Genomic DNA, 17,108 nt, shown 5'->3' on the forward strand with positions numbered 1-17,108 from the left:
CATATTTAGTATCACTAAGTCTTAATTAGTGATTAGGAAGATGAGTGTTTAGCTGAAACTAAACACATTCACACAAGCCGTTTTTAGACCGTTTCTGCATCTTTTGTAAAAACATAAACGTGTATGTATATAGGTCATTATTTGAAGATGTGTTTAAAGATATTTTTGTTGCTGAAATTATTGAAGTCTTTCTCTCTTTTTAGAGCCAAGATGATATGCATGTCATCCACAACAATCAACTGGGTAAGTCTTATTTTTTTCTAATTTCAGTAGAAGCAAAAGTAGGGAAGTCCTACTTAAATGGATAGCCCTTTAGATTACAGCCCATACAGTACAGTGTCAATATTGTGGAATGGGATACGTACTAAAGGCCAAGGAATAAGCAATAACACATTTGCATTCAGAAGGAACCCTGAAATAAATGAGTTATTATTTTTGTAATTACCCAGTACATATTCAGTAATTACAGTGTAGATACAATGGGCTTAGCCTTTGTCATTTTTAGCAAAAGCTAATGAAAAGGAGCACTTTATAGAAATGATATGAATAAAATAATATAAATATAAAATAACGATATATTGACTTGACTGAAAGGGGAAATAGTTCACCACGCTACTCTTTATACTGTCCAATAATAAACTGCAATACATTTCATTTGTGGGTGAATGTCTTTACTAATGTCAGCTTTGATTTACCAATAGATATTACCCCAAAACTGCATTACAATTTTTACAATATTTTATCATCATTTCAAAGACATAAGACTTTCCCTGTCTAATAACCCAGTAAGAAAACTACTGTATCCTATATTTATTAAGCAAGAGTAAAACTTTCTCTATTAAACACATAGTTGTTATCCATTTATACGATAACCTGTACCCAGAACCCAGGATGCATTTTATTGATACCCCATATATACTTAATAATTACATTTTAATTTGCAAACTGTAATCTAAGGTCTTATCAAGACTATAATATATTATATGTCTATTCATATTTGTATCCATTTCTATCAATGCTATTGCTGCTGTCTTTGATAGTACCTGTGTGTTCAAAGCTGATATTTATAGTACAGGTCATATTTTGGTCTTTGTGTTTGATATTTAAATCTGTCTGCATCAGAGGAACTCATTTGAAATGCTGGATGACATTCAAAGGGATGACCTATTACTGAGTATTTTTCAGTTTTAACTGTGTGCTCAAAGGGTTGAAATACATTGTTACTTGATATAATCATGAATTGTAAATTTTGAAATGAATACAAGGTTGGAGAGTCTGACATTTGAATAGTAAATGCTGTTAAATGAAATGGCTAAAAGGGCTTTGTTCTGATGCCTACCTTGAAAATGTAATCTTCAGAGTTCCTCAGGCTTTTTCATAAATATAGTCCATATCTCTTTATCGATTTAACAGTGACCAGGAATTTCATAAGTTGAGCAAATAAAAAGATCTAATGCATGCATTTCATGCTACAGGGGGCTCATACAATCCCTGTCTGAGAGTGGTTTTTGGGAGCCTGCAGAGGAGTTTGGAGCCCGTTTTTCTGGACCTCTGCCTATTGTTCATTCAACTGGGTCACCACAGACGCAAAAGCACACAAAAGCAACTTCCTAATGCTCTCATTTGGCACCTCAGCACAGAGAGGAAATACAAACAGACAGCTATCCGAAAAATGGAGCTCCACTATCTGGCACCGCCATAGTAACTCCCTTTGTCACACCAGAAAGGCTACGCTCCCCTGCAGAGAGCTATTGTTTGTGGGCAGAAATTCAGATGGATAAAGGAAATTCTGGCTTTCTGTTGTTTTAACAATACAGCGAACATCAGAAGTAACGACTGGCTTGCTTATTTTAAAGGAGCTGCTGACCTTTTAGAAAGTATTGGAAATAATCACTCAAACAATGTTTCTCTGGAGGGAATACAGGGTGCCAAATGCTACTGATACATGCTTGCCTCTTGTGTTGCTGCCATTGTTTATTTGCACATAAAATACTGCTCTTATTTTGACTGGTTTTAATATCAGAGAGTGCCATCGTAATGTCGTCGTATCGTTGTCTTGTACAGCAGTATAATGACAATAACGTTTCTTCTTATCTTCAAATCTAAATGGAATGATTTCTCATTTACGTCTGAATAAATTGAGGCATTATGTACAGTATGTGCACACTGCACATCTACATTATCTCAACAACACGGATAGCTGAAACCTTGGAGAACATCCCCTACAGAAATGGAAAAGAAATAGTTTGAGCCAGCCACAATATAAGATAAGATCAGAAGACTTCAGGCCCCCTTGGCATCACTTTTTAATGCTTTGGCTATCCCCGACGTCTTTTATGACGTCCTATACTGCGCCTTTTCTCAACATGCTAAAGATATACAAACAATTAATAAATATAAGTTAAAACTTTAGTGCATAACTTTTTTTATATTAATGAACGTCTGTTTTTAATTCAAGCCATTGCAAAAGGAGTTGCTACAAAGCTAATTAAGACTATCAGCTCCACACAACTCTCTCTGTATTTCTCAGTATGACTATGTTCAGAAGATTGTGGCGTCCGGTGACTTTCCAGCACAGAAACTCAAGTTAAAATAATGACCTCTTCTGAAGAGTCCATCATGTTTTTTTAATCCTCCGTGTCTCCTTGGCCACTAGCAACTGTGTGTGTGTGTGTGTGTGTGTGTGTGTGTGTGTGTGTGTGTGTGTGTGTGTGTGTGTGTGTGTGTGTCTTTGACCTTTAGGGAATAGCATCTGAATCAGGTGTTCACTGTTGATGCGGTAGAAAAACCTGTGAGTTTAGTTCTTTATATGTGGGAGAAAGAAACGGCAGATTCAAGGTACATCACCTTTTTAAAGGTGGAGTATTCTTTTATAATGTATAATGTTTGATAGTTGAGGACACAGAGCAACACTGTACCATAAACAATGAATGGTATTGCTTGAGAGCAGGGAAGGTGTGCCAGAATTTAAATCAGATTATCACTATAACAATAATTACGCCCAGGAATGCAGTGCTACTGTCTCCTCAGCAGTTGTATTGTATTCATGAACTGGCTCGGAGCCAGCTTCTTCAGACCAGGGAGATGTTTACTGTACTGTAGGAGGGTACAGTGTTCACAAGGTGTTGATGGAGCTCTTCCTGCGTACTAACAAACATTCCCTGTGCATTTACTGTTCCTTATTTTCTGTCTCTTACCCTGTTACATTTCCTAGTGCCTGGCTGCATGCCACCTCTATTGTTCTGCTTTTCTTTATTTATTATTCTGAACACGGCTGATGACCATACATCCATCCTCAAATCTCACAAACAGTGTATGGGGTATGAAATCATCTTTCAACATCAAAAATCAGCTTTTTAGAAATTGGAAAAAGAAAACCTATTTTCAAGTGGTGTCCAGAAATACTAAAATGGATAATGAAAGGGTAAGCAAAACCTGGAGTCTGTTAAGCGTTAATTGCCTTATCTTGCTGAATTATTGATGCTAAGTGAGGTTTAAGGATTGAGTTCAGCTCCCATTAGTCTTTAGCAGAGTTGTCCGTGGAGTCATGAACTCTAAAGCACCAGTAATGAGTGCGATTATTCAGATTGGAGACCCCTATTTACCCACTTTACGTGTTGCATCTGCTGTATAATTGTTTAGTGTTTTTGCATTACTACTTGGAGAGAGATACTTTTTCCCTCCGATTGCTTTTCCCTTATGCATACCTTTCTTTCCTACACACAGACACACACACTCCTGCTCTCTTCTTTTGCAATCTTAGTGCATCACCCTACCTCTTGATTGGTTTGCTTCCTCATTTTGCTCCCTTTCTCTCTGCCCCCTCTCTGCTGTTTTCCTCTCTCCATTTTACTGAGAGATATTTATGACACTGACCTTTTCAGCAGTAAGCTGGAAGTTAAATACACCATGCTCTCTATTGATCTTGTGCGAGGCAATTAAAAGTCTGTATTAATATGAGACTTAGGATGATAGAAAATCATTTCACTTGCTGCGTGACACATAGGGCTGTGCCACACTCTGATTGCCTATAGGGAAGGTATTTTTTATTTTTTATATATGGCTAAATCAAACTCAACAGCCTAAAAAAGTTGGCTATATTGAATTTGGGCTTCCAGATTGAATATCACCGGATGTCTGTGGATTGGATATTAAATCCTGGTGCTGTCTGGTGTGACGGTCATGGTTAGTTTGGTCAGAAAAACTGCAACCCAATTCTCTTCAGTGTAGTATGTCTCTCAGATGCACCGTTTTAGACGTGAGGAAGAGGGAGATGGAGGGGGATTTTTTAGGAGAGGGATGATTCTAGGCCATCTTGTCTCTGGGAGTCCAATGATGTGAGTCACTGGACTGTAGCAGGTTTTACACCAGCACAATCAGCTGCTGGATGGGAAAGTCAGGCCCGCCGACTATGGAAATTAGCTATTGACATCCACTATCATCTCTGAATATGTGCTGGCAATTAAGAACTCTGGATCTGTCATGGCAGTTTCATTGTTCCCACAACAGCGTAATGGCCCCACTTGCAGATTGTATCCCTCTCTACTTTTGCAGATGTTTGTCATTGAAATTGCACTATTGATCTGCTTTCCCTCCTTACGCAGCTCCGTTTTCTTTCAGAATCCTGAACTAGACTTCAAATGCTGCTCTCCCTAACTTATCCACGCATTAGTTTGTGCATGCTTACTGTCACTTTTGCCTTGCCATGGACGTGTGTTTATTTAACCGTGGGGATGGGGATGCTCCCGGCTGAATGAAATGTTTCTGTGACAACTCTGGTGACTACACACACCTGCTCTGTGACACTGATGGAGATGACAGAGCTCCAGGACTGCCTAGAGGTCAGTGTGCTCTCAGCTAACTCTGCCACTTGGCAACGTCGGCCATCCCGCTCTAAGGAAGTGTCACTATCGATTTGTGTCAACGAGGTGACAACACTGCAGGGCCAGGCCACTATGAGAATGCACAATCTACATTCAAGTGCAGATAATTACTACGAGAAATGCAAACACATTTTAGTTAATCATCCTTGATTCTTTAATCAGTCTGATACTCTGCCCTCTTGTATGCAGAGAAGCCTTCACACAGAGAGGAGGCCATGGACCAGATGGTGATGGCTTTTTAAAAGATGGCTATGTGCACTGACAAAAGCATCGGATCAGAGAAAGAAGGAGGCAGAATTCTCCCGTGTCTCATTTCATCCAATATCTTTCAAGGCTGTTACAGTCTCTTTTATTCTATGGAGTGGCCTCTGTGGAATACTGAATGAGTGAGGGGAGACAAACGAACACTAGACTGATGCTTTCTAGTTCCATCAGCCTGGTAGAATAAAATCATCTGCTCCAAGGTGACAGGGGCCTTGGCTTTATCTTCCCATTAACCTTCAGCCTCTTTCATTTGAGGCATATTTTCAGCCAAGTAGCATCCGTAGATAATTTTACTTAACCAACAAAAAAGAGCTTTGTGGCATGTTTGGCACCAGGGTGCTGCTTAATATCTTTGCATGACTATTAAACTGAGTAATTGATTGCATGCTTTCACCTCTGGGAATACTGCTATTAATGCAACTAGAGTTAATACTGCTGGTACTAAAAGCATTACCCTAAGACACCCTAACAACCATTGCAATGACAGCAAACTCCTGAGCAAACATCTGGCATCATCCTACCCAAATACACTAGCAACTGCCAAGTAAAAGGCAAAAAGGCAAGCAAACTTAATTTATATACCGCTTTCTAAAACACAAGTTTGAAAGTGCTTTACAGGAGGAAGAAGAAAGAAGGAAACATGACTCTACAGCCACACTAGCAGCTCTCTGAGGCTGTACTTAGCAGGGCCTTCAACTGAATGCTTAGGTTTCTAGGGTTGATGATAGCGCTAGTCAGGGGATCACCAAAGCAGGATTCATCATCCAGGGCAGTGTGTCCTGTAGCATTGTTTTGGGGGGGCGGCCAATGAATCATTGAAACTGGCTACACTGGGCACGAGAGCAGCGCATAGTGGTGCGTCTGCTCCGCGGATATCCGTTCTACAAGCATAAAAATATTCTAATAATATATAAATAATTTATATTTTTTATGTGAGATGTGTATGGCCCTTTTTCAATTCAATTTTTTATTTATTTATAGTATCAAGTCACAACAAGAGTTATCACGAGACACTTTACAGATAGAGTAGGTCTAGACCACATTCTGTAATTTACAAAGACCCAACAATTCCAGTAATTCCCCCAAGAGCAAGCATTTAGTGTGACAGTGGCGAGGATAAACTCCCTTTTAGGAAGAAACCTGGGACAGACCCAGACTCTTGGTAGGCGGTGTCTGACGGTGCCGGTTGGGGGTGTGATGAACAGTGGCAATAATAGTCATAATAAAGATAATGGAACAGTGACCACAATGGCAGTCGTAGTAGTTCATGTCATAGTAGAGCACAGCAGGGCGTTATGGGGTGTAGTGTGGCACAGCAGAGCATGGGTGGACGTGGCAGGACGCGGGTGGACGTGGCAGGACGCAGCCGGACACTGCAGGGAATCGCAGAGCGTAGCTTGGTGTAGTAGGTCCACAGCGACAGCTGCACCCAAGACCCAGGTCTTGGTGCCACCCTATTCCAAGGCGATATTCTGGGTGAAGAAGAAACATAAGGACTCCGGGGAGTAAACTCCCCAGAGCTAGGTTAGTAACAAGCATTTCTGGGACTATGATGGACACAAAAGGAAACGAGTGAAAGAGAGAAGAGATAGGAGCTCATTGTGTCCTTGGAAGGAAGGAACTTCCCCAGCAGTCTAGAGTTATAATAGCATAACTAAGAGAGCCAGGCTAAAGAGAGGTGCCGGATCGGGCTTGAACTCTCCCCTGCCGGAACGGGCTGTACTGGCCTGCCTCCCTCTACTCTCACTATATTATTGTTTATATGATAGATAAATCTGATGACAATGAAGAGAAGCAGGTGGGCTGGGTTAGGCGGACGCTGCAATTCCTCACTCCCTAACTATAAGCTTTATCAAAGAGGATGGTTTTCAGTTTATTCTTAAATGTGGTGACGGTGTCTGCCCCCCGAACCCAAATTGGGAGCTGGTTCCACAGGAGAGGAGCCTGGTAGCTAAATGCTCTGGCTCCCATTCTACTTTTAGAGACTCTAGGAACCACAAGTAGCTCTGAGTTCTGGGAGCGCAGTGCTCTAGTGGGACAATAAGGTACTATGAGCTCCTCAAGATATGATGGTGCCTGACCATTTAGAGCTTTGTAGGTCAGGAGAAGGATTTTAAATTCAATCATGGATTTTACAGTAACGGTAATGGATCATAAAGTGTCTATATGTCTTTTAAATTAAACTACAGATATACAGGAAACGTCTTAATGACGACTTAGTGAGCGGATGTTGGCAGTTTCATTTTGAGAGTTTCTATTTCTAGTTTCCCTCCCCTTGTCCTCTGATAACAGCTGACAGTAAATTGACGTTTTCACAGCTCTGTGCCGGCTCCAAAAAAACTGAAGAAACAACAACAATCCCAAAACAAAAGCTCTCCGTCTCGCCTTTAACTCACAAAATCCTACGCCGTGTGATACCTATCTCACCAAAAGCGCTGTTTAAAATCTTTGCCCTATAATTAAATACAGGTGGACGTATTGATTGCACAATTGTAATCTTGCATGGGCTGCCATGAGTGTCAAGGGAGTGCACAAAGGTGATTTTTACCAGATAGAAGAAGGACACAGGAATTATGGAGGTGAAGGAAGAAGGATTTTTCCTTTTCTCCCTGTTGTTTGATGATTAATCGAAAGCCATTAGTGTGGAGACGAGGCCAGTGAATTCAGTCTTAATTAGTTTCTTTTTTTACCCCTCATTCTCCTTTGCTTTGGCATTGGGGGTATGCATTATCTGCACAATGAGGGATTGGCCACCTTCTTATCTGATTTCGCTGTTAGTGTCATGCAGCTGGTGTTATTGCTGTGCTGTGCGGTATCGGGAGGCTGCTACCTCACCTGGGGCTTTGAAATGCACTGCTTTATGTGAAACCAGATGCACACACACGTTCCTTCATTTAGCAAACTCAGCAGAAGGACATTTAGAGGTGGTGTAGTGATATTCTCTCTCGGCAGAGGTTAGCTCTGTTGGGAGATGGACATGTTGAGATTTAGCAAGTAAATCCCCCCCCTCCCCCCTTACCAGGGCTCCAGGATCAATGGGATCTTTGTTATGAGCTGAGCAATAGGAGCGACACACCCACGCCACTTAATTAAGAAGATCTGACACAGATACTGCACTCTGACATAGTGTCTATCCCTGACCCCCCCCTGCTAATATTTCTGAGTCCAGGGTGGGAGTAAGTTCAAGTAGTGTAATTGAGGAGGAGGCGATCCATCTAATCCTGCCATTGTCAGCACTCGCCCTTCCCCTTTTTCATTGTATTGCTTTTACACGGTTCCATTGGGATGATTATAGACCTGTCAGCAGTGGCTGCTACTTATTGATGTTTTGAAACACTAAAATACACTTAGTCAGCATATTTAGCAAAACCTCATGTGAAAAACTCCTTCTGGAAATCCTAATTTATGACATGGTATACTCTTTATGACTCTATTCCGTATGCATACTTAAGTAGCTAATTAAAATGTCTAAAGCAAGTGAGAATTATTTGGCACAAAGCTTGTAAAGTTTGTTTAAGCTCACATTCACAGGGAAGCATACACAAAACCCCCCAGCACATCTAATTACTGGGAAGTTTCTGAGCTGCCTGTCACTCTCACGTCTCCTCTGCTGCTCTTCTTACTTCACACCTGGATATTGGCTCCCACCTCTCCGCTCTAAATCCTTGAAAAGCCTTTTTGTTGACACTCATTTTAGCCAGCTGCTGCAGACTTCAGGTCGATGTGAGGGACAGCTTACAGGATTTAGGAGTTGTCAAATGTAATTGTACAGAGCCAAAGACAAAATGATAGATTTCTTTTTTATTCCCTCCCCCTCTAGTCCTTTGGTCTAGTTTTGATTGTACTGGCCGTGAGAGCCACAAGTTTTATGTGCATCAATGTCATTCTTCACTGAGCTGTGTCACTATCACTGCCCTGTACAGTAAATGGATTTCACATGAAGAGGAACTGCAGCAAGCTGGGTCACTGACAAAGATTGTATCTAAACATGTTGTCGGCATTGAAGTATGGCTGAATGATTTACTAATTTTAATACCATTATTGCGATTTAATATGCAGTTATTTTGTACGTGTCAGTGCTGAGTAGTGTTGCTATGTTGTGGTAGCAACGTTAGCAAGGCAGTTGTTGCACAATACCTGACGCTGCACAGCATCTCCCTTTTTTCAGTCCCTCCAGAAAAACGTGATTATGCGATCGCATAATTCAATGCATAATCAGCCAAAGTCCGCATATTTATGCGGGGGGCACATTTTTTCAAATACGCCGCACTTTCGCCGCATAAATTGCTGATTTCCGCGCAAAAAATGCGAGGCTTGCATGATTTCATAATCCCCGCATTTTCGTTGCAAAAAAGTCCCGTCTATCTTAGCAGAAAGGTGAAAAATGTTGCGTTTACTTCACACAAGAGCAGCCATTTTCCCCTGTTGCCATGGGAACGTTATGAAGTGACGTAATTACGCGACGTGAAACCGCATCCCGCATATTCCATCCCATTTTTTAAGAAAACGGGCCGCATAATAAAGGATTTTTCTCCGCAACAATCACAAAAAAACTCCGCATTTTTCTGGAAGGACTGTTTTTAAAGCCAAAATAGTCCCACTCAACTGACCTACTGTTCCTTTTTTACGTTAGTTTCCACAGTGTCAGGTTCTGTTGAGGTCGAGCTATGGCGTAGCCTGCCAAACTGATGCTCTCTCTGCAGACTGCTTTACTCTCACGCATCACGGGACCAGAGTGTAATTGCAGCCTTTGCGATTAACAAATCTCCTTTTAACAAATGCACTTAATCTTTCAGCCCTAAATTGAAGTAGCCTGTATTGCAGTTTTTGAACTTACATTATTGAGCAAGTGGCTCCCTGTTAACCGTGGCCTTCACATGCAGTGTTATTACTGAGTTTCACTGTCAATGCAGCTGTGTTGCTCAGCAAGAAGAACCTTTTGGGTGTTACGCAGAGGAGAATCTTCTGACTGCTAATCTGTTAACACAGTCTGGGCTGTGCCAGTTATTTAGACCGTGGTTCTTATCTTGTCCCGCTCTCAGAAGGTCATCGATTGCCATGATCCTTTTTTCGCAGTATGTGAGCGGTCTCCCTTCTCTGTCCTTTGTGTTCCTCCAGACCTGCGGGAGATAGTTTTCGTCATCCAGAGTCAAAGCAACTCCTTCCATGTGAGGCAGGCAGAAAGACGGAGAGCAGACCTGCTGAAGCAGGCACACAGTCTCACAGAGGTAAGATTCAAGGCACCTTTCACTCATGCACACACGCTCTTATTTTGGAATAGGAAGAGCACATGAAAGCTCACATATTTCCAAAGACATTTCTAGGTAACGATCATCACTAGCAGTAAAAGGAACATCTGTATATGACTTGTTGTAAGCTGTAACATTTTGTTGATTGGAAATCCATTTGGGAGAAAGTACACATAACTGTAACATGAATTCACTACATAGAGAAAAAAAAGCTTTGTTATGTGTTACACTATTACACAATACTCTGTTTTGAATATTGAATGATAGTAAAAAGAATTATTCATGGCACTCTCCATATTAAACCCCTTACGTAGGAAATATGAAAGTGTAGTTTGAAATATGCAACATTCTTAGTTCCTTGTGTCAGCAGATCATGTGCTTCCTTATGATTTGATGTATTTAGGAGATCCAGATATTTGTGCGGCTTTGATGTTTGGATAGATGATGCTTTTCTCAACAAATCAACTTTCCATTTCTGGCCTCTTGTAGATACATTTTTGATGAGAAGTGATGACCATCCAAACACATTTGTTCATCTTCATGAATATTGTGATTCCTGATTGTAATTCAGATATTTCTATACAAAAAAAGGCTCAAGGAAAGAAAAAGCTATATTTTCTCCCGGGACATCAGCTCAGTATTTAATGCAATTTGTACAATATCAGTACATACATCAGAATTCAGTAAAAGGAGGACACAGAGCACATTTACAGGTCAAAATGCCAATTTCCGTCCGTTCCGAGTCTCTTCAGAGCCAGATGAAATATGATGTAATACACAAGTTATATTCCGTTTGTTTATATTATATTACAGTAAATTAGATGAAGGATTTGTGTTTCCTGAAGCAGGAGACCAATTTAGATCTGTGTTCCTCCATTGCTGGATGTCACTTAGAATACCTTTTTTATCTACACTATTGAAATGATATATAAATAATCACAGTGAGTTATTTTTCAGTTTATTGCTGCTGTTCGTGGTTTGAAAAATACGAAGTATGCCACAGCATGTAAATACCATGCTCTTGGAAAAGTATTAGACACCTTGTTGTCTGTTCTGTCTCCTATTTATCTTCAACAACTCGGAAATCCTTTACTCCGTCCTTCAGCAATACAAAGTCCAGTATACATGTATTATTGTTTAAATCTGATAAGTCAAATTGTGTCCACAATTTGGAACGCTTGTTTCATGTTTCCTGTAATGAATAGTGGCATCAGTTTGTGTCCAGTTACACTAATGGACATCAACCTTTTTAAGAGGAGACAGAATTTATGAAAACCACATCATGTTGTGTTTGCATTTATGATCTCAGAGATGTCTGGCTGGTTTTACTATCTGCATGCAATTACACATGCTAAGTCCACGTCCTGAGAGAATTTTAATCAGCAACATCTCAGAGGTGTCAGTAAATGCGTGACAGCTTTTCAGAGAGATATAAGACCGAAAGACTTGTGATCAAAATGAGTTTTATTCACAGAATCTGAGAGTGAAAATGCCTTCAGCCTCAGGTGAACATGAAAAGCACTCAGAGAGCACATGTTGTACCTCCATCAAGGCTGCAGAGTCCTGAGAGAGAATTTAGTGAAATAAAAGAATACTAAAATTTCAGAAAAGTAAATTACAAAAGACAAAAGAGAGGGATGAAAATAAAAAAAACATAACTTTGATTTTAACTTCATTTTCCCTTTCCAATTTTCTTATATGTTAAATGGACTGCATTTATTTGGCGACTTGCTACCTCCCTGGACAAAGGGCATTGCCATTTGTCCTCTCATTCACCCATTTTCACACACATTCATTCACCGTTGGCGGCAGAGCTGCCATGTAAGCTTCTAGCTTTCCCATCAGGAGCAAATTGGGGTTCAGTGTCAAGGACATTTAGACATGTGGACAGATGGGGCCGGGGATCGAACCGCTGATTAAAGGACAACCCGCTCTACCTCCTGAGCCGCAGCTCTATACGTCTTTATCATTCCTTTTCCGTTACACATTGCAATTTAAAAAGGGTGTACTCGAAATACTGAGAAAGTACAGTGGGCTGGGATTGCCTCCACACGGCTCTCGCAGACCGTTCCCCAATACGTGAAATACCGACATTTTTTCACGGCCATATGCACTAACATGCAGGTGCCTCCAGATCGACCATAGACTGTATAATATTAATGGACAACGCATCTGGTTCGGCGAAGTGCTGCAAATGCGGAAGTGCCTTAAAGCTGCATTCTACCTGAATTCCAGCAGTGGGGGGGGGGGGGACTCCTTAAACCTGCATTCTACCTGAATTCCAGCAGGGGGGGGACTCCTTAAACCTGCATTCTATCTGAATTCCAGCAGGGGGGGACTCCTTAAACCTGCATTCTACCTGAATTCCAGCAGGGGGGGGACTCCTTAAACCTGCATTCTATCTGAATTCCAGCAGGGGGGCAACACGTGCGGTAGCAAAAGGAGGTCTGTTTCTGTAAAAGTCTATGAGAAAGTGACCCACTTCTCACTTGATTTATTACCTCAGTAAACATTTTCATAATGAGTTTATGGTCTCAATCTCTAGTTTGAAGTCTTCTGCAACACAGAATGATGTTAATGTTTTGAATTATGGTCTCGTTGATTTTAAAATCGTCGATAAAGCAGGGGGTGTTTTAGGGCGTGGCTATGATGTGATTGCCAGTGAAAGTGTGTAACGTAACGTAGAGTGTAAGGGCTCCTCCCTCACTCCTCCCTCTCATCTAAAATCGTCACATCCCAACCAGGAAGGCTGCGCCCGTAACGGCAAACTCGACGACTCATATCAGATCTCCACAAACCAATGGGTGACATCACACATGCTCTGTCCATTAATATTATACAGTCTATGGGATCGACTATCAAACAAAGAACAGAGAAGCTTAGATTACAACACCCAGAGGGAGTGTGACTTTATTCTCTGCTCAGGATGCCATTACTCCACTGTATCTGTTCATGGCAAATAGCTGTTTTCTGCTATATTAATGTGCTAATTATCGAGTGCAGCCCCTTAAGCTTTTGCATTTAAGCTTTTCATTTTTGCATTTGACATTTAAGATTTTCTATTTCCCATTTCTGTTTTCAAATCCCCATTTCACAATATTCATTGTTTTTTTTTATTTTTTATTTTAAGTTTAATTTTAGGGTAAACCTATATCCCCAATGAAGTTTTATCAGAACATCGAGAGATCAAAGAAATCATCTGCTTGATTTTTGGCCATTCAAGTAAGAGCAGCAGTTAGAAATGTCCTGTCATGCACTTTTGGACAATCATTGATCTCCACCAAGAGCTCCATGACCAAACTGTGGCAGTTGTAAATCTAGTTAAAAGTCCAGCAGAGTAGCTTTGAAACTAGACTAGTGAATACCAGTCCATGTGAAAAGTTTGTCTGATTTGTGGCATAGTGTTGGTCCTTGATTTCACAAAATAAAAACGCAGGAAAGAAAGAAAACAAATCTTACTTTAGAACTAACATTAGAGTAAACTCTCTAATTCATCTTAAACTACTACTACCACCCCCAACTTCTTATGCCAAACACGAGTTAAACCAGCCATCGACCACTTCACTCCTACCTCGGAGGCACTTCACACACACGCTCATAATTCTGCTGTTTAATGTCTTAGAGGGTGTTCGTGGGATACTAAAGGAGAAAGATCAGAGAAAGAGGTTTGCTTAGTTTGTAGCTGTTAAGCATGTTTGATGTATGGTATCTTGTAGTGCATTGCCATGGAAACCCTGTGGAGACATGAGAGAACTGAAATAACTTTTGATTTTTAGTCCTACTCGAGACACAAGGTTCAGGTTTTGGTTAAACTGTCTTTTCTTCAGGTCACAAAGCAAAGACAAATATGACCAGTATTGTGGTTTAAAAGCATTGTAACACTATTTTGTTTTGAAATGACTTAAGGCTGACTAAGTGTTGCTAAATATGTGCAATTAGACCGACGTCACTGATGAGTTGCAGATTTATGATGACCCGATCACTGCACTTCCGAGACGGGAACCGCATGTACTATCAGTATTTCTGTCTCCGAGCCTTTTTCACCCTCGGCAAATATTTCAGTTTTATCCTCGTCTGACTGTGGAAGCTTTTGTGATATCCCCACATTTACACAGACAAGAACTTGTGTATTCTATGTGGCGGCTCACAGCCCATGTTCCAACAGTCTGACATTCTGCCTTCTGGGAGGAATTCACATTACATTTATATAGTATATTTTGTCGTTTAGCCAATGCTCATATCCACAGAGACGCACATGTACAACAGAATGAGATTAAACTCAGAAACCTTAAACAGCAGAAGTGAAATGCACCGTGTTTCTAAATGCTTTCTCATGCATCACTTGTATTATCTTAACAATTTGTGCATTTGAGGGAGCCACTGGGATTCAAATATTTTAATATGGATTCCTGGTCTTCAGTCAGAGATTTGGCACCTCTTTGGCATCCACAGTTTTTGACTGCAGCTCATCACTGAAGTGGTTTTGACAGGTGGCTATCTCTTGTCTTCCCTCTAGCCCTTCCTATGAGTAGAAGCATAGCTTTGCTGTCTGTCCCTCTATTACAACCAGATCTCTGTGACCCCCATCTTCTCTCAAGTCACCAAGCAATCAGTGTCCTATTCGTTGCAAGCATGTCCACACGAGGACCAGCTCTTATCTGTTGAGGAGTCTGCAGCTTGCACACAATCGCCATGAAAGAATCGGCCTCCCTTTACTGAACGCCTCCTTCATCACAGGAATGTCAATAGCTCTTTGAAGCAAAAGCTTTGGTTTTGAGATTGCATTATTGGCTAAAGACGACGTTTCTTTTTTTTAATTTAACTTTCCTCTGAGTTAGGGTTACTAAGAGTTAGTCTTTTTTTAAATTCCCGCGGTGGTGTGAACATCAAGGAGAGAGCAGTTTAATAAAACATGATAGGTATCATTACACTATTTGCTTTAAGATAAAGCTCATATTAGATGAGAGCTAAGCGACTAATAGGGTTTAATAAGTGTAAACCGTGTGAGCGTCATCCCCTAAATCAAACGGGCTGCTGTTAGAAAGACTGGCTCAGAGGAGACTGTTCCCCCTGACTTCCTGCATGATGAGTGGACCATGCAGTAATGAACCACAGACTCTTACGCTCTGCTGCCTTGTTTTCCCCGCAGTGTGAAACATTGGCTCTCTCACACAATCCTCACACACCTACTGTCATTCCTCGCTATAAAAAATTTGGACGCGATTATATGCACTGTCCATGTCCTGAAAAATCCTGTATTTGTTTCCAGTGATATTTGTGTCTTGCTTACTGTTTATTTCGGGCAAGCAAGAGCCGAAACCCCCGAAGGCAATATGGGTGTTAAAGGATGATAGTACCAGTGTGTTTACAGGCTTTATCTCCTTTTTTTAAAGTAACGATTGAAATGATTCCGCATTTTCCTCGTGTTAACCAATCTCATGGAAAGATCAAAACAAAAACAAAACCTCATAAAGCCAAGGTCGGACAATATGTGCCTGGTAAAGCCTGAGTGGACAGACGTTGGGAATGAAACCATTTGAATATATCACCCTCTGGTCAGCAGCGTTAAACCAAATGAATCAACCTTTGAGTTCATCACAGTCACCCTCCGCACACAAACTATGTATGCCCCGCTGACTGGTGAAAAAATGACAGGACCCACTTTCACTGACATGGACGATGAATTATTACAGGTTCACTTTCATTTATAAAAGTCTATTTACGGGACCATTCATTGTTGTTGCTGTCGGAGGGGATAATGAAGTTTCCTGGCACTTTACCACTAATCTACTGTAGGTATGCAAGGCGGACAGACTCATGGTAACAAAGGGAACATGTCAGTGCAACAGTGATCTGCTTTTGGACAACAATGGAGACCTGTAGCAACACAGGCACTGCTTGTAGGGTAAATGTATTGTTGGATTTAGTCGTTTCATGGGATTTGTTGACATTGAAAAGAATATAGAATATCACCAGTGTTATCAGGACTTTTGCAGCTTTGCAATATGTGTTCATTTTTGTCAACAATACACTATATTGCTGTGAGGTCAAGCAGCGCAGACTTTTCAAATTGCATTTCCATGCAGTGATAATTTAAATTAACAAATAAAACGGAGATGGATTAAACAACTCGAGCACGTTTTAGCAGTCTGCTAATAGATTTTCATATCTTACAGACATGTAAACTGCTTGGCTGCATAGAGTGGTAGAAATGTATATATGAAAAAATGTCAAACACATGCCTGGATTGCAAAATGATTAGCTTTAATGCAGAGTAGAATTATGTGATTTGTATTAAATGGGCTAAAACACTGGCATGGTCCTTTTGAGTAAGTGTGGAAGGTCAATGGTGATGAGCCAGTTCTGGACCATGCATGTCCCAGTTACAGGACAGTCTCTCTCTAAACACCAGGCAACCCTTGGGTCCTTCATTGCAGAAAAGTAGCTGTTACTGTATTTTGCCTTGTGAAGCTGTTGTACAGTTAACTAACATTACAGTATGTCTGGTGTGTGTGCGCTGTTTTCTTTCAGAAACCACCGGTGGTTTTGCTTCTTCACAGTTTATCAAATAACGAGGGAGATTGGAGTATCCTTCCTCTGCTGCCTTAGTAAGTATCCCTGAACTCTCAGGATTGAATAAGCCTGTCATAAAAGTTTCATGGGTTAAAAATATGGACAGCATGTCAGAAACATTGTGTCTTCCTTCAGTTGA

General features: G+C 40.8%; 1 protein-coding gene across 1 annotated transcript in view; it reads left to right on the forward strand.

The window, feature by feature from the left end:
- Positions 1-17,108, forward strand: part of b3glcta (beta 3-glucosyltransferase a) — a 70,003-nt gene that overhangs the window by 24,225 nt on the left and 28,670 nt on the right. The window contains exons 3-5 of the mRNA XM_078245633.1: positions 204-243; positions 10,266-10,375; positions 16,928-17,004. Of these exons, the coding sequence (XP_078101759.1) occupies positions 204-243; positions 10,266-10,375; positions 16,928-17,004 (227 nt within the window). The remainder of the gene's footprint in view (positions 1-203; positions 244-10,265; positions 10,376-16,927; positions 17,005-17,108) is intronic.

This window comes from Sander vitreus, chromosome 3, assembly GCF_031162955.1.
Source record: "Sander vitreus isolate 19-12246 chromosome 3, sanVit1, whole genome shotgun sequence".
Taxonomy (NCBI): Eukaryota; Metazoa; Chordata; class Actinopteri; order Perciformes; family Percidae; genus Sander; species Sander vitreus.